Source organism: Canis aureus, chromosome 4 (assembly GCF_053574225.1).
Source record: "Canis aureus isolate CA01 chromosome 4, VMU_Caureus_v.1.0, whole genome shotgun sequence".
In the NCBI taxonomy this organism is placed as follows: Eukaryota; Metazoa; Chordata; class Mammalia; order Carnivora; family Canidae; genus Canis; species Canis aureus.
In genome coordinates this window covers 44388610-44407618 of record NC_135614.1, presented here as the reverse complement: position 1 = coordinate 44407618, position 19009 = coordinate 44388610, and the positions used below count along the sequence as shown (strand labels likewise).

The 19009-nt window shown below is 37.6% G+C and overlaps 2 protein-coding genes across 2 annotated transcripts in view; one reads left to right on the top strand and one right to left on the bottom strand.

Annotated features, from left to right (window-relative positions):
- Positions 1–19009, top strand: part of SPDL1 (spindle apparatus coiled-coil protein 1) — a 373127-nt gene that overhangs the window by 15589 nt on the left and 338529 nt on the right. The gene's annotated exons all lie outside the window — the stretch shown is intronic.
- The window catches only part of SLIT3 (slit guidance ligand 3), a 591462-nt gene that overhangs the window by 527425 nt on the left and 45028 nt on the right, over positions 1–19009 (bottom strand). Inside the window, exons 2-3 of the mRNA XM_077895576.1 lie at positions 18458–18529; positions 11780–11851 (exon numbers count right to left, since the gene is read on the bottom strand). Of these exons, the coding sequence (XP_077751702.1) occupies positions 11780–11851; positions 18458–18529 (144 nt within the window). The remainder of the gene's footprint in view (positions 1–11779; positions 11852–18457; positions 18530–19009) is intronic.

Genomic DNA, 19009 nt, shown 5'->3' with positions numbered 1-19009 from the left:
TACAAATGAGGCCAAAGGAAGAAAAAGCCACATTCATGGGCTGTTGGGAGTGTCTGGCCTCTAAATGATTGGCTCAAGCAACATAACACATCTTAGTTCTGGTGGGACAAGCAGGGTTCTATCTTACCAGAAACAAAATAAGTCTTGCAATAATTTAAAAATATATATTTGCCACACATATGCATTTAAATATATAATCTAATTTACTTCACATCTAATTAAAGAGTAAATGGGAACTCTGGCTTAGAGCTAAGAACGCTATTGTGTTCTGCTCTTCGGAAAAACTGAGCTAACACCAAGGCAACTCAAACCCCTCAAACATTGCATGCTGCATTAACATTTCATAGAAGTCAAATTCCTCTCTAGCCTGTTTCCTTGTCTGTAAAATGAGGAAATTAGATAATACAATATCACAATCTCCTTCCAGTTCCTGACAGTTATGTTTTCTTTTCCTAGCACCTGAATTCAGAATAGTCCTGGATTTAAATCTCAGCATGGCAAGTTACTTTAATTTCAGAACTTCAGGATTTTTTTCTCTCTGAAAAGTACATGATAATTTTTTAAAAATACATTTAAAAAATTTTAGTAAAAAAATGTTGAAATATACAGAAAAATATGTATTTTGAAATTTGTAAGCCCACCACTTAGATTCAACAATTATTTTCATTTTGCTGTATTTGTTTTGCTCTGTGTTCTTTTTGAACTATTTACGTATGGAACCATAAAGTATAGAAATCAGGAAACTTGATCCCTAAACACTTCTGCATGCATCTCAAAAAAATTAAGAGGTTTTCCTACATAACTAGAGTACCATTATCACACTTAGCAAAATTAATAAACAATTTCCTGATATCATGTTCATGATATCTGATCCATGTTCAGATTTCCCCATTTGTCTCAAAATTTTATTTTATGCATTAGTTTCTTCAAATTAGGCTTCAATTAAGAGCCAGATTTTGGTGGTTGTATCTGTCTGTAGTCTCCTTTTAAAATAATTTTTTTAAATATAACATACACATAGAAAAAAGAACAGATCTAAATTTTATGGCTAGAAGCATTTTCACCTAGTTGAACAGATCCACAAAATCTCTACCCAGATCCAGAAACAGATGATGATACACCCCAGATACCCTTTAGTGCTCTCTTCTATTTACAGCCCTCTAATTGTAAATATTATCCTGGCTTTTAATATCATAGATTAGTTGTGTCTGTTTTGAAGATTATGTAAATGAAATCAGGTAAAATATATTCTTTTATGTTTGGTTTTTATCACTCATTCTGTTTCTGAGATTTATCACATTGTTATCACATTGCAGATTTAACACATTGCAGTTTTTTGTTTTGTTTTGTTTTGTTTTGTTTTGTCTTGGGGTAATTTCATTTTCCATTATGCTTTCCATTGTATGAAGAGACCACAAAATATTTTTTTCATGCTGATGAGCATTTGGCCTGTTTCTACTTTAGAGCTATTACAAACAGTGCTCCTATGAACATTCTTGTGTAGGTCTTTTTATGGGAAGTATATCCAGGAGTAGAATTGCCGGGTCATGGGGTATGTGTATGTTCAGCTGGAGATGACATTGCCAGAGTTTTCCAGAGTAACTGCTTCAGTTTTCTTCCTCAGAGATTTGCACTATATATGTGATAGACTGTCTTTGATTTCTGTATCTATCACTTTCTCTTAAATCCTCTAAACCTCTATATTAACTTCTTATTGATTAAAAAAAATACCCATTTTCCATTTCTCTTAAAGCATTTATCTGCCCAAAAATTGTATCTAGATTAGTATGTTTGCATTATTTTTGGTGTAAAACAATAACAACAATTACTTTGCTTATGAATCTGTAATTCAAGTAGGGTTTGGTACAGTCAACTTTTTAAAAGATAAACTTTGCATAGTGGAATAGATTTAGATATACATAAAAGTTGGGAAGACAGTACAGAGCAATCTCATACATCCCATGTCCAGTTTCCTCTATCATTACCATTTTATATTAGTATAGTATATTTGCCACAATTAAGCCAATATTGAGACATTATTATTAACTAAACTCAATACTTTATTCGGATTTCCTTAGTTTTTAACTATATATTTTTTTTTCTGTTTGAGGATACCATCCAGGATGCCACATTACATTTAGTCATCATGTCTCCTTATGTTCCTTTTGGCTCTGACAGCTTCACTGGCTTTTCTTGTTTTTGATGACTTTGACAGTTTTGATGAGGGCTGTTCAGATGTTTTTATGAATGTCCCTCATACTTCGTTTGATGTTTTCCTCATTAGAATGTAGTTATGGGTTTTGAGATGGACATCACAGATGTAAACTGCTATTTTCATTACATCATATCAAAGGTACATACTATTAACATGACTTAGCACGTTGGATATTGACCTTGATCATCTGACTGAGGTAGTAGCGTGTGTCATATTTCTCCACCGTGGAATTTCTATTCTCTGCCCTCCCCTTTTCATACAGTACGCTTTTGAAGGAAATCACCATGCAAAGCCTACATTTAAGGAGTAGAGAGTTATGCCCCACCTCCTTAGGGGCAGAAAATCTACATAAATCACTTAGAATTCTTCTTCAGGGAAGATTTCTCCTCTCCCCATTCATTTATTTATCCAATCATTTATTTATGTCATTGTGGACTCATGGACATTTTATACTTTCGATATAATCCAATACTGATTTGTTTATTTATAGCTGAAATTGTTTCAGCTTTGGCCATTAAGAGCGCTTTCAGTTTGCTCCTATGTCCTTTTAACATATTCCCTAATTATGGGTTTTGTTTTGTTTTGAGCATTCCTTTCGAGCACAATCTATCTCATGCCCAGTCCTAGAATCATCCCATTCTCTAAGAGCCTTAGCTCCTTTTATTGGAGAATGGTATTAGAAACCAAGATCTGGGTACTAGGTGTGCTCATTGCTATTGTGGGGTTATCACTTCTAGGCTCTCCAGCTAAGAGAGTAAGGAAATATTTGCTTAAATACAAACCTATGTATATTTACATATCAATATATTTCTATGTATATATCCATCTATATTAAGTGAACATATCTATCTTAGGCTAAACATTTGTTCATACTGATGTCTGCAACTCTAATCCATTGCTACAAGGATTATAGTTTTCTTCATTGTCTCTTTGTAACCATCCATTTCAGCAATAACAAACCTGTCTATACCATCCACCATCTGTTGTTCAATTCCAATACATATGTACAGTAAATGTTAACTCATATTCCTATGGGAAACAACTTTGTCAACCACAGTACAGTTTTTATGTGTGGTTCCTTTTGCATTTAGTCTCATAGATTCATTTCCAAATCTACTTAGGTCAGCACCTTTCCCCTATCACCTTCAAGAGATTGATTCATACATTCATCACAGTCCATATTCCATCTTGGGATCCTCCAATTTTCTAAATAATTTTAGAAATGTTCATGCATTAAGATTCACTCTGTATGTTATAAAATTCTATGGGCTTTGATCAATGCAAATGTCATATATTCACTATTTCAGTATCATACAGCATAATTTCACCATCTTAAGCCGCTCCTTTCCCATGGCTTCACCTATTCAACCCTTTATCCCCTCTTCTGCCCTAAATCCCTAACCACTAAACCACCTATAAGATCCAACTGTGTTTAGGTTTGCAAGAAACTGATGAGCTGTCATCTAAAGTGGGTATAGCATTTTGCATTCTCACCAGCAATAAGTGAGAGTTCCTGTTACTCTACGTTCTCACCAGCAATTAGTACTATCAGTCTTTAGTATTTTAGCCATTGTAATTAAAGGGGACAATGCTATTTCATTGTTGTTTATCTTGCATTATCCTAATAAGAAGTGATAGTGAGAAATTTCATATGCTTATTTTCCATCTATATATCTTATTTGGTGAAGTAGTTGTTAAAATCTTTTCTCCCATTTCTTTCTCTTTGTGGGGTTCAAAATTGTTGAATTTTGAACGTTCTTTGTATATTTTATATGCAAATCAGATATGCATTTTGCAAAATATTTTTTTAAGATTTTTAAATTTATTCATGAGAGACACAGGTGGGGCGGGGGGGTGGTGGTAGAGACATAGGCAGAGGGAAAAGTAGACTCCCTGTAAGGAACCCAATGCAGAACTCGATCCCAGACCCCGGGATCACACCCTGAGCCGAAGGCAGATGATCAACTGCTGAGCCACCGAGGTGTCCTATTTTTCACAAAAATTTAATTCCAGTCTGCGACTTTTCATTCTTCCTTAACAGTGCCCTTTCCGGAGAAGTTTTTAATAAAGTTCAAATGAGAATTTTTTTTTTTCTTTTATGGATCATGCTTTTGCTGTTATGTTGAGAAACACATTCCCAAAACCAAGGTCATGTATATTTTTTTCTCTTGTCTCTCCTAGAAATTTAATAGTTTTACATTTGGGTCTATGATTCACTTTGAATTAAATTCGGTGTAAGATGTAAGGTTTGTGCCTAGGTTCAATTTCTTATATATGAACATCCAATTGTCCCAGTATCATTTGTTGAAAAGACTTTTTTCTCCATTGAATCGTCTTTGCACCTTTGTCAAAAGTCAGTTAACTATATTTGAATAGGTCTATTTCAGGTTTTTTTTAATTCAGTTCTGTTAATTCATTTGTCTATTATTTCACCAATGCCATGCTGTCTTGATTACCGTAGCTTTATACCAGGTCCTGAAGTTGGATAGTGTGATTCTTCCAAGTTCATTCTTCAGAATTGACAATATTTATTTTAAAATTAGTTCTTTTATTTCAAAATTGATCCCTGAGTTCTTTGTCCCTCCTTTCATATTCTATTTTTCTCTAATTATCTAATTTCTGAGCTTTTAAAATTCAAATTTATGTTGTACTTTTATAGTTTATAAGTGTAGCTTTTATAGTTTAAATTTGTGTAGCTAGTTTTGAACTATACTATTATAGTTTTCATCTGTTCTGTGGGTTCCTCTTTCTTGCATGCTTTCATTGTTTCTAGAAAGGTTATTATACTTCTTACTCATTTTTAATTTTTTTATGAAAAAAACACTTTGTATGAGCTTCAACCATAATCTTTTTGGTTGCTTATTTCTTATATGAAAGAAATTTTTGTAGTTTTATGAGAAAGGGGTAGGAAGTGATAGTTTTTTAGATTCAGGAGTCTAGAGTTCATTCTTTTTTTTTTTTTTCCACAAACTAATGAAAAACATGGCCTTGTATTTTCTAAGATCTAACTCTTCTGGTGATTTCTAAATCTTTCATCAAGAAGTTTTCTTTTCTACTATTGTTCCTGTTCTGATCAACTACTCTCAGGAGTTTCTTATCAATGTTAGGCCTTTCTTTGAAAAAGAGCCTTGTTTTTGTTAGTTTGAAGAATTTATAGGTTCCACAATACTCCAAGTACTATCAGTCATTATCACATCATGGTTCCTTTGTACTTACCATGAATTGGATCTAATCCAACTCCCTTCCATTTTTTGGTGCTTTTCTCAGGTTGGTCACTGTGTTTTCCAATGAGTACATATTGGTTATTTAAGCAATCTCCTGTTCTCAGAGTCATAAGAATTTTAGTTAGCCTCCCTCTGCTTTGTTCTACATAGATGAGATAGCACAACAGTCATGTAACCATCAGTTGTTTTTCCCTGTCTACTTTTATTGAGGGTGCAGGGGCTTTACTAAGATACTGCGTCAACTAGTTTTATTGTAGATGTAGTGTATGTCTTTGGTTTTGCCATCCTAGTTGTTCAGTATTTTTTAATTGGGGACAGGATTTTCAAATATTAAGCCAACCTGGTCTTCCTTGAATAATCCAACTTTGGTTGTAATGTATCTTTTTCATGTACCACTAATTCACTTTACTAATATCTTGCTAGGAAATTCACATAAATATTCATGAAATGTGTTGGTTTATACTTTTTTTTTTTTTTTTGGTTTATACTTTTTTTTGAAAAGCTATTGGATTTTGCTATAAAAATTATATTGTTCAAATGAAAAAATATCTATTCTTTTTAATAGAATGAATTTATGTTAAATTGATATTATTCTTTCCTTAAAATTTTGGTATGATTCAGTAGTGAAGCCATCTCAGCCTAGATTATTTTGGGTGGAATATTTATTTTTTAAGATTTTATTTATTTATTCATTGGAGACACACAGAGAGAGGGAGGCAGAGACACAGGCAGAGGGAGAAGCAGACTCCATGCAGGAAGCCCGATGTGGGACTCCATCCCAGGACTCCAGGATCATACCCTGAGCCAAAGGCAGGTGCTCAACCACTGAGCCACCCAGGCATCCCATGGTGAATTAATTTTTTTGTTTATTGGAGTTCAATTTGCCAACATATAGCATATCACCCTGTGTTCATCCCATCAAGTGCCCCCCTCAGTGCCTGTCACCCAGTCACCCCAAGGAATATTTTAATTAAAGATTTAATTTCTTTAATAGGACTATACAGATTTTCTATCCTTTCTTGCTTCAGTTTTCAATTACACTTAATCTTTAAAATCATTGAACTAAAGTTTGAAATCTATTCTTATCATCCCTTTAATCTGTAAAATCCATCGATGTGTCCTCCCTTTTATCCCTCATGCTGGCAATTTGGCCTTCCTTTTTTTTTTGTTTTTGTTTTTTTTGTTTTGTTTTCTGATCAGTCTTGCTAGTTTTTGTAATTTTATTGTGTCAAGAGTGAAAGTTTCGCTTTTCAATATTCTTAAAAATTATGTATATGCTTCTATTTCATATACTTCTGCTCTTACTGATTTCACTCCTACTTTTTTGTTTTTTTCTAGCTTCTTAAAATGGGTACTTCCATCAAGATTTTATCCTTACTTCTTTTAAAATGTATGATAGCATACATACATCATAAATTGAATAATGTAACTTAAAGGGTATCCATTTTTCTCTGAGCATAGCTTTGGCTACAATCCATACATCGTGGTATACTGTGTGTTTATTAACATTCAGAAAATATATCTTCCAATTTCCCTTATGATATGTTCTTTGACTCAGATTTTATTTTGAAGTATATTACTCAATTTCCAAATATTTGAAATTTTCTAGTTACTGTTTTCTTATTGACTTCTTGAATATTTCTGCTGTGGCCAGAGAAAATACTCCATATGATTTCAACCTTTTCATATTTTTTTAAGACATGCTTTGTAAACCAGTGCTTGATAAAGATTTCACATGTAGTTGAAAAAAAAATGTTCAATCTACATTTTTTGATTGCAGTGTTTTCTAAGAATCAATTAGGTCAGGTTTGCAAACTCTGTCATATTGTTCCATACTGTTACTAATATTATAATAGGCCATATTGTTACTAATGATTATATATGCTTATCCTATTAATTACAAGAATGAATCTTAACTATGAATGTAAACTTGTCTATCCTTTTAATTCTGTCAATATTTGCTTTACGTATTGTCAGGCTATGTTTTTAGACAGATACAAATTCTCGTATTTTTCTGGTGTATTTAATCCTTTATCATTTTGAAATAGCCCTCTTTATCTCCAATAACGTTATTTTTTTTTTAAAAAAGTCTATTTTAAGTAGTATTAATAAATCCACACCATCCTTCTTTTGGTTAGTATTTTCATGGTATCTTTTCTATCCTTTTATTTTTTTCTCTATCTTCTTGTTTAATGTTTGTCTTTATAAAAAGCATATAATTATTTTTGGTTTTTATTCACGGTCTTTTAGGTAGAGGATTTATATACACATTTATATACACAATAATTATGATATTTTTGTGTTTAAGATCATCACCTTACTATTTGTTTTCTCTTTGTTTAATTCATTCTAAATTCCTTTTCCTTTTCTTTTATTCCTTATTTGAATTAACTATATTTTTCTTTGAATCATTCTCCATCCTTTCTCTCTCTATTAGGTTATTATATTTTTTAAACTGTTCTTTTTAGAAGCTATCCTACAGATTGCAACATGCATCCTTGATTTAATAAGGCAATAAGCAGTAGTGCTATTATCATTTCTGGGATAATTCAAAGATCTTAGAACACTTAAACTCCATTGACCCTCCCAAATTTTGCTACTGTTCCTATCTTAAGCTTTTAATCTACAATAGTCAATTCCCATCTTTCCAGGACATTGACTTTTTGAAGAGACCAACACAGCTTTCTTGTAGAATGTTCCATCTATGGGATTTGAATATTCCTCTTGGTTTCATTTAATTTAGTACTCCATCCTGCCTACTTTGGTGAAACCAGAAGTGAGATGTAGCTAAATTAGATGTAGGGGAGACATATTTAGCAACAATACTTTAAAGTCAATCCTTTGAATTTTATATTGTCACATCAGGGACACAGAATTTCTAACCTCATAATATTGTTGTATGGATTAAACAGATGGCATATGTCAAGTGTCTATGATGCTATCTGATACATAACAGATAAGAAGCAGAGCTTCACACCCTCAGTGCTGTTAATGGTTTGGACCAGATAATTTTCTGTTGTAGGAGCTATCCTGTGTGTTAGAGGCTGTTTAGCAGCATTCCTGACCTCTACCCATTATATACCAGTAACACACTCTAGTTGTGACCGCCAAAAATATCCCCAGACATTACCAAATGTCCTCTGGGTGGGGGTTGGGAGGAATTGGTATCAGTTCAGAACCACTAGTATAGAACAAAACCCCAAGTATTTGATAAGTATTTACTATCATGCCTTGTGTAAAGCTTTGAGATTAAGACTTCATGAAACATTTCTGATTTCAACATACTCATGGTTTGGTTAGAGACAATCAGGCAAATAGGGACTTAACAGATGGTATGATAAGTGCTGTGATAAGGACAATCATTGTTGTATGTTAGGAGAGGCACCTGACTCAGTCTGCAGCAGAGGCCCTTTTATGGAAGAATGTAGAACTCTGATTTGAGAACTAAAGGACAGAATTCTCTCCCCTTTCCCATTAAGGCTGAAGAAATCAAACCAATAAATACCATCCATAATGAAAATCAATACTCCAGGAATGAATTATCAAAACCCATATAATTTCCAGGCTGTATTTCAGAGTATGATCGATAAAGATGAATCTACTACCAAATATAGAGACACAAGTAAGGTAAGTCAGGAATGAGGGCTACAGATGGTACAATCAGCCATCTATTTCTTTAGTTGTTAACAGCAAATATGTTTTATTTTCCCATTCTATAGCTCTCAGTCTGTTTGGGGAGAGACTGGATAACCAACACCAGATTAACACATCAGAATAATGTCGCATATACCTTCTCTCGTTGACATTGGAAAGCCTTAACTAAGGGGGCCCATCCAACTGCGCATACTGTCCAGCCACCTATACTTTCACTCTTCTTCCCATTCAAGTACTTCTTTAGATCAGTTGCAGTATAAGTCAGAAACTGGTTAGCTATTCCCTAATTCTGTTTCCTCTATTTACTGGGCATTTGGCTTGATTATCTTTCCCAGCCTCTTCTGCAGTTTACTGTGGCCATGTGAATAATTTCTAATCCAAGGTATGTAATTGTGGAAGTCGTATGTACAATTTCCAGGTCCCAGCCATAAAAGCCTCCCATGTACAATTCTTCACACTGTTTTCCCTTCCAGTGGCTTGATTCAGATACACACTGGTACCTTGGAAGCCACGGTTTAAAGATGGCAGAGTCAAGGAGTGAAAGGACCCTGTGTTCCTGAGTCTCTCCTTGGAGGAGAGAGACCCAGCAACCAAGAATGCCCTTACTGGGTTTGATACGAATAAGAAATAAACTTCTACTGTGTTAAGCTGTGATTTGAGAGTTTATCTAGTCCAGCAGCTAGCCTCCTAATACACAAAGTAGAGAAACAGCCAGGTTTCCCTGCAATTGTAAGCCTCTCAGTCTTGTAGACATGCATGGTGTTTCTGCTGCATTCACCAAACCAGAGAAAAGTACCTTTTGCCAGCATATTTCACTGATATTCCCTGGAGTTAAGTGGGTATGTGAGAGGCCATTTGCAGGGCCATTGCTAAAGATCACACTTCATCTAATGTCCAGAGCACAGAAGTATGAAAGGGTGTGGGCTTTGATGTCAGACAGATGTGGCTTTGAATTTTGGCTCCTCCCCCCCCCCCCCCCACCTCTCTGACAATTCTTTGGCTTCATCTCCCTGGGCCTCTGTTTCTTCATCTGCAAAATGAGGTTAATAATACCTCATAGGAATTTCATGGGGATAAAATAACAGATAGCTTATAAAACATCGGCATACTTCCCAGTATCCCCAAGGTACTCAATTATCAATTAGTTCCCTCCCAATAATCATGAAATGAATAAATTAGGAGTTTATTTACCCTTTTAATCAGAAGACTAAGCAAGAGGTGGCCTTTTCACAAAGGACTACATATTTACTCTTCCATAGAAATGTTTAATATCAAAAACAAAAAAGAAATGTTTAATATCTCATACAAAGGAACCAAGTTCAACAAATACTTTTATTTTTCCCTTGGTTTAAATAAGAATTTAAGTTTCAAGAGACTTAAGAATATAAGTGTAAATAGAGGCAGCATGTATTATTTTTAGAACTCTTTTCCTTTATAAGAAATAAATCTTACATTTTTAAATCAACCATAGAACATACATTGACCTTTGACCTAGATGGAGAACAACAAATGAGACAGTTCACACAAAGGAGAGGGAATAAAGGATTTTGCTAGATAATAACCATGTCACCCCAGATGCAATGACTTCAGGGGAAAAGATAACAAACAAAGCTAACATGTTGGTGGCAGGCCCTCCACCTTACCCAACTCTCATCTCTGTAGATGAGATTTGGCAACAGGACAGGATCCTACCAGGGAGGCTGGTGGAGCAGCGAACTGTTGCACCTCTGTCCCCCAACTGCAGGAGAAAGAGGCTTAAATGTCAGGCCAACTGGGATGTGGAGGGAAACATGGAAGAGAGCCGCCCACCGGCATGACTAAGTGCTCTTTGGGACAAGCTCCACTTAGAGGGCAGGAAGCAAATATCCAGATGTTATATGCTGCCAGATATGATTAACTGAGGAAAGGTGAAGCTGCCCACTTAACCATCTGAACAGCAGCCCCATCTGAGTGACCCAAGAGTTTTCTGCAATTGCATTAATCATCAAAATAAATGGAGGCTCCATCCATCTCCATTCCCACCCCTCTTTGTCTCTCCCTCTGATAGTCAGAATAGCAGCCTATTTTTAAACCCTGGCACCACATACTCTCGTGGAAACATGTGGGCTTCCTGACACAGGCTGATGCTCAGAGGAGATACAGGCACACTGACGGTACTGCCCACTCTCCCATCTTTCCTCTCTTGTGAGGGGCAGAGGCGGCTCCAGGAGGAGAGGGCCTGAGGAGGGAACCTGCTACCCATGCAGGGGAATAGCGAGTATCTAACACTGGCCTCCATGACAGGGATAACCAACTGCTGGCTTCCATCTCCTGCAAAAGGGACAAGGCTTGGGCAAGAACCAGCCCCATGTACAGATACCAAAAGCAACAGCTCCAGCCCAAGAAGAAGAAATATAGATCCTGGAAGAGAAATATAGATCCTTTTAAAGAGAAAGAGTTTAAAAAATAAAGAAAAAGAATTTAAAAGGATCTCAGTGTCTCTTTAACATGTATCTGATGTACTTTAAATAAAATAAGCAAACATTTCATTAAATGTTGAAGACTTTTTTTTGGCAAGGTTGCAATGAAGTCAATTTACCAAAAAAAAAAAAAAAAAAAAAGAAGAAGAAGAAGATGATGACTTTTCAAGAAAGGAGATTTTTTTTTTTTTTTTTTTTTTCAAGAAAGGAGGTTGTACTGTACTTACAATCGCTCCAGCTGCTTCAGATCCTGGAAGGCGCCTCTCTCGATGACGCTGACCTGGTTGTCTTCCAGATGCCTAGGACCACAGAAACAGCAGTGGTCAAGGACAAGCAGGCCTCAGGGGTCTTCATGCTAGGTTTCAGGCCCTGCAGACCTGGTCACTCAGCCCCTCCCATGACACTCTGCCATGCCCCCTACCCCCCAGCTGGGATCAGTCTAGTGGGACAAGATAATTCACATGCCAGCTTGGTGTCACGGTAACCAGGGTTTCGCCGCCTGCACACTTTCTACCTGACAGATTGGTTTCCATGCCTCTATTTTAAGAATGTTCTCAGCAAATGTCCCCCCAAGCACTGCAGGATGTTGCACAGAAAAGGAAGAGGTAAAAGCTGCTTCTTATAAAAAACACACATATATTCAGTATCTCTTCCCTTGGAGCTCCCTCCTCTAAGGATGCAAAAATACTTCATTAAAAAGGGCCTTCTCTGTGTACTCTGACTCTGGGTCACCTACTAGAAAGGGTGTTCCTACTGTTGGACAACTGCCTGTGCCAGGAATTCTCCTTGCCCAGGGCCTGGCTGAGGGTGATGGTCACAAAAGCTAGTCCAGCCACGGACTCTGCTGACCTCCAATATTCTCCATGCAGATGATTAAAAACCTAAACACTCTGCTTAACTGAGGTTGATTCATGCATGTGGCATATCCTAGGAATTGAGTATACAATGAAACATTTGTTTCCCTAACTTAAAAAAAAAAAAAAATGGCAGCTTAAACTGGATTAGATGAACAGTAGGGAAGAAAAGCAATGAGGTTGCCCAGTTTCTATCCCGGGCCAATCCCGCTGGTTGAATGAGATGTAGAGAGATGTAGTTGTGTTTGAAGGAAGTGTCTTTGGAAGGTGCAGTTTAGGAAAGGCTGTAGGTGCCCTGGACTACACAGAAGAGGTCCTCTGAGCGCCTGAAGGAAAAAGCAGAAGGATAGAAGGCAGCTTTAAGGAAGCTTGACCTTCATTTCAAAATGATTCTATCCATGTTAGCCTAGCACCTCCAAGGCATTTTATAACCCCTGTACTTCTTGGGCTTAACACTTGGGTCCTTCAGTTTATTTTCAAGTCCATCTTCCCCACTATGCCTAAGGACTAAGGGGGTAGGAATTTCTGTTCATTATCATACTCAGCCTTAACACAGTTGCCTAGCACAGCAGCCACTTAATAAAGGCTTCTGAATAATGAAAAACTATAGATGTCTTTGGGCCACGTAACATTGATTTTCTATCAAGGAAAAGGCCAGTCTAGGACATACAAAGTGTCTGACTCAAACTATCAGAGTGATAAGGGTATTTTGTTTGAGTTCAATGACATTTTACATTTTTTTTTTGTAAGTTTTTTGCAAACCATTAAAAATCAATATCACGCACACATATATACACACATACACATTATCACAAAAGAAACTCCTTCTGAAAAATCAGCTCCTGGGCAGCCCGGGTGGCTCAGCAGTTTAGCGCTGCCTTCAGCCCAGGGCATGATCCTGGAGACCCAGGATCGAGTTCCACGTCGAGCTCCCTGAATGGAGCCTACTTCTCCCTCTGCCTGTGTCTCTGCCCCCCTCCCCTCTGTGTGTGTGTGTGTGTGTGTGTGTGTGTGTGTGTCTTATGAATAAATAAATCTTTAAAAAAAAAGAAAAGAAAACAAAAATCAGCTCCTGTATTTCCAAATACCACCAACTGGTAGGAACTGAGTATGGGGTCAGGCAAGGCACACAGGCTCCTCAGTCTGCCACAGTCCTCACCCCCACTTTACTACATACGTTCATGTCACTCTGGCCCCCTACAGGCTCCTCACTTAACACATATGGATACCATGGAATAGGGAGGCTGAGAGCCTTGCCTAAGGAGAAATTATTTGTATAAAGTCACACAGCCAGCTAGGAAAGACTAACTCCCAGTCTGGTGTGCTTGCCAAATCGGGCATTAAACCCTTCCCTGCTTTCTTATCAGCTGATGGTGTAACACCCAGTCAACCTCTCAGAGACTGTTTCCTCATTTGTAAATTAAAAAAAAAAAAAGTCTCATAAGTCCTTATGAGGACAAAAATGGAATAAAGTGTGTAAATTCTCTAGCCCAGGATCTGAAGTACAATTAGAGGCTTATTAATGTTCTTTACCTTCCCTTGTCTTCCTCTCTATTTTGCCATATGGCAAGGAGGGCCTTGGAATGCCAATAGACTCACACTAGCACATCTCGCTAAACAGGGAATCAGTTCAATATTAGTGACTGGGGATTTGTTTAGCTGTTTTTACTATCAATCAATCCATCACAGTGCTTGTTGTCATAAGTTCCCAATTATAACAAAGAACAATACTAGAGTGCCTGAGTGTGATATTCTCTCTGGGTTTCTGAAGGAGTTTAACTCCAACCTCCTATGATGAATCTTTTAGTTCTATACTAATTAATCTAACACTACTAGCTTCTTTCAGAAAGGGGAGTAAAAAAAAAAAAAAAGCAAATATATGTGTATTCAATAGCTGCCCCTCCTCAACTATGCTCAGGTGTGGGGAGGCTAATTTTTATCACTTTAGCCAATGGAAGTCACCAGTGGAAAATGAGATGATGAGATGGACTGATATTGGGGGATTTATTCCTACCTCCTTCCCTGCCAAGTAACTTCAGATTGACTGTGTCCCTCTAACTAAGACTACAGATCCTATCAGGTAGTTCCTACCTTTGTGGGCTCAGATAACCACTTTCCCCTATTGTTCCTTGAGGCCTAGAGGACTATTGTGGTTCCTTGCTGCTAGCCTGAAGAAACTATGGCATATCTTCTCAGTTTCTCTTAACTTTGCCCATTTCTTTGTAAATAACTCTTTATTTAGCTCTCCTTATTTGTCTTGAGTGAGTGTCATCTCTTTCCTGCTGGAATCCTGACTATAGTCAGGTAGCTAGGGTCCTTTTCTAGATTTACTTCTTAGAACTATCAGAGTCCAGCCTAATACCTGACTTTTAAAGGGGCAACACATAATCAACATCTGATGAATGAATGAATAAATGAATCAATGAAAAAGCTGTGAACCTTTCATCCAGACTTCTAGGTTGAGATGCAATTCAGAAGCTTGAGCTAATGTAATTGATATCATTCTCATTTTACTGACCAGATGCAGCAAGGTCAGGGATTCCAGCAAAGGTTGGATGTCCAGAAGGGCTGTCCATTGTTTGACTCTATTCTGAGTTAGAGACACACAGACTGTGTTCATTTTCAGCTCTTTTAGCATTGTTATTTTTTTAGTTTTAACACTGAATCAGAATCGGAAACCGCCTCATGTGATGATGGCTAGGGAGGAGTTTAATTCTTTTATTAACCCCATGTGGGATAAAGCTGGCTCCCACATTGTGGGCATAGCAGAGTTCTTGCAACAGACTAGTAAGAAAGAGAATATAATTGATAACACCAGAAGGGATCTTTTCTTACTCCACCCTGTAGGGAAAGAATTGTTATGGGCAATTCTTATATCTTCTCCTTGAATGTACTTTATTTGGGGAAAATTGCCTTTGGATGAGACCAAAGTTCCCCAATATCCATTTTATCTGCTTTTGCCCACACTCCTGAACTGTATTAACAATTCTGCATGGAAATAGGTGGCAAGCACAAATTATTCAAGACTATTGAGTCTTTTCTGGCTTCACTATAAATTGTAAATAAGAAACAGATATAGGGAATGTGCCAAGGTGTGATGAAAGCTTTTCAAAAAAGATAGTTGTCTAGGTTACTCAACTAAAAAGAATAGATTGAGGGAAAATATGGTTTAAATGTCTAAGTATTTTACTAGTGTGAGAAAGCATTTCAGCTATCCCACCTAGCAGATTCTTTCACAGAATAAAGGGCCACTTGAATAGGATTGTCTTTGAGTTGATAAGGAAGATAACGAAACACAGTATATTAACAGAGTCTATAAAGTGGGGGAAGAAGGAGTGTTTTGGTGTTGCTTATCAAAACAAGAAAAATGTGCCAATTAAATGAAAGATAAACTGGAGTCAAAGGAATGTTTTGTAGACCATCCAGAGGATATTAATATGATCTTTTGTGATTATTTTAAACTTTCTATTTGCAGACAGCAGATATGGAAATTGGAATTTTTATTAGCCTTTCTGATGTAATGGTAAGAAAATCAAAGGGTTTTCTTTCTGACTTGGTTAGAAAATGAAGCATTAGGTGAAATTTCTGACTTGTATGAAAGGAAATCTCTCACACATGCAGGGGGAGAAATGGAAACAGAGAGGTTAAATGTTTGTTCTTCAAGCTGTCAAATGACCTGGAATCGGGAGTTTACTGCCTCTATCTCTTCAATAAAAGTTACCCTAAAACTGAGCTATGGAATTCCCTCAACCCATCCCTGTCTCAATTCTGACCCACACACATCTCATGAGAACTTCTAGCCATTTGACAGACACATAACTGCTAAGGGCAAAAGACTCAGCAGAGGGTAGAGTCGCCCCCTTCTGCCCCTCCACGTTCTTCCTGATAATGGTGAAGGAGTGTGAACATGCCATAGACTGGAGAATATATCAAGGAGAAAACATCTGCTATTTGGAGGCCCAACATTTAGACCCCAGAGTCCCCACACACTGGTGTTCAGTACATATCAGGTAATGCACATCAGGGCTGCATTTATAAAATGGGTAGACTATTGCTTCTTAGTTTTCTAAAATTTCTATAATACAAGTGGACAGCAGTTCTGCACAGAGGTTAGAAAGCACATATTCTGGGTTCTGATTTCTCCTTAGCATAGTTACCTGCCATGTGAAGTTGGGACAACTGTGCCTCTGTTTCCTCTAGGGAGACAGGGATTAATAGCCACATAACACAGAACTTGGTCTGTGAAAAGTACCATACATATGTTGTTAGTCATCATCATCATCACCACTATCTACTTCTCATTGAGGAAAAACAACGCTACACAAGTAATATCCCACAGGTTGCAGTGAGAATAAACAGATTTCATGAAAATGTTAAAACCATAAAGCATTAAATGTGCAACTATGAGAGTTCGGAGGACTTCTGGCCATTTGTTATGAGTGGAATTATATCCCCCTCAAATTCATATGTTAATGTCTAATCCCCAGGCTATCATAATGTGACCTTATCAAAGATAAGGTTCTCGGGGATCCCTGGGTGGCTCAGCGGTTTGGCGCCTGCCTTTGGCCCAAGGCGCAATCCTGGAGTCCCGGTATCAAGTCCCGCGTCAGGCTCCTGGCATGGAGCCTGCTTCTTCCTCTGCCTGTGTCCCTGCCTCTCTCTCTCTCTCTCTCTCTCTCTCTCTATCATGAATAAATAAATAAAACCTTAAAAAAAAAAAAAAAAGATAAGGTTCTCACTAAAGTAATTCAGTTAAAAAGGGGTTATTAGGGTGTGCACTAATTTGACTGATATCCTCATAACAAAGGAAAATGTGAACAGAGACATGCACAGAAGGAAGACAATGTGAGACTCAGGGAGAAGATAACCATCTAGAAGCCAGGGATTCCTGAGGCCACCAGAAGCTAGAAGACAGGCTGGATCAGATCCTCCCTCTCAGTCCTCAAAAGGAACCAACTATGCTGACTCCCTGATTTTGGATTTCTGGCCTCAGAAACTCTGAGACAGTAATATTTTTTGTTTAAGCCACCCACTGTGTGGTACTTTGTTATAGCAGCCCTAGCAAACTAATATACTGTCATTTCTTATCTTACAGATGAGAAAACTGAAGCCCAAAGAGGTAGAGTGATTCATCCAAGATTACATGGGCAGTTAATTCTGAGGCAGGACCAGAACCAGGTACTTACTGTCCCTAATAAAATTATTTGTATTATACAGGGCTATTAGTAAAAAGAAGGAGGTGGCTTCAGCTACTAAGACTTTAGCTGCTGCTTCTAGTAGAGATCTGCCATCCAAGATTCCATGACACAGCAGACACCAAGGCAGTGGCCAGACTGTCCAGATGGTACTCCTGGTCTGGAGCCATACTTACGGGGTCAAAATCAACCTCTGAGTAAAGTAGGAAAGAGGCTCCGATTACTCCTCTCTTGTACCTCTAAATGTCTGAGCTTTGCTAATGGACAAGCATTTAGGCATTCTTATCACTTACAGACTTCGGGATGAGTAAAGATATTCAATATTTAGCAAGGAAATCTGATATTCCTTGCTCCCCTGTTGTGCCAATACCCATCTCAAATTTTGCTACCTGTCTGTTCAGCTGTGGGTGTACAGCAGGGGCTCTGACCCTGTCTGACTCCCTCCCTTTTCCCCTCCACTCCATAAAGCAACAAGATAAATAACTTTCGTTCTGATTGCTCTTTTAATGCACAGGCTGGAGAAGAAATTATAATCTCTGTGGAAGAGTAGCATGGTTAGTCAAGCTGACATTGCTGTCATCCTAGAAGCTGGGCATGTTGATTTATTCATGTAGAGCCTTCTGTTTTCCTTGTCACTGGAACTGACTTCTTCCACCAGGCTAGCCCAGCCAGCAGCATAGAGACACAGAATAAGATACCTGAAAAACCTGGGTACACTAATGAAGGGTTTTCTGCTGCAGAATGGTAAATTCCTGTCACCCAGTGCATAGGGGTGTGATGTCAGGGCAACAAAACATTTTCACAAGGCCAAAGAGCTAAAAATGAAAATGATGTTCAAGAATCATGTGTTACTTACAAGACTCGGAGGTTCTTGAGTCCAGCGAAGTCCATCTTGGTAATCCTGGTAATATTATTTCTGTCCAGGTCACTGTAATAGAGAGCAAATTTGGGTCAGATTTTTGGAGGTTACACTTATGGTCTATTCAACCCAGACTGGCTTGAAGGAATGTTGCTTGTCAAGCAGAAGGTAATTCCAATGATTAATGTCATCCCTTGAGCATGCCCAACCAACCTTAAGGAGACTGTATGGAATAAGCTATTCATTATGTATATAGTAGAGCCCTGCTATATTTAGCTGCCTGGCTTCTGTTGCCCCACTTTGACTAACAACTTTTTCTTTGGAGTCCCCTCCCCGAACCCTCAGATCATGTCACATAAGTGAGGCCAACCTCTCTTCCCAGGTCCAGACCTAATCTAGGCTAGGCTTATAAGCATCTTCCCTCTGACCACAGTACTTGTTTCAGGAATGTATCATGACTCAAATTCCCAACAGCTCTTTCCCCACTGGGTTTCCAAGCTGTTTAACATTGCCAGAATCCATCTTGTCACCATCGAGAGTTTTCCAGAG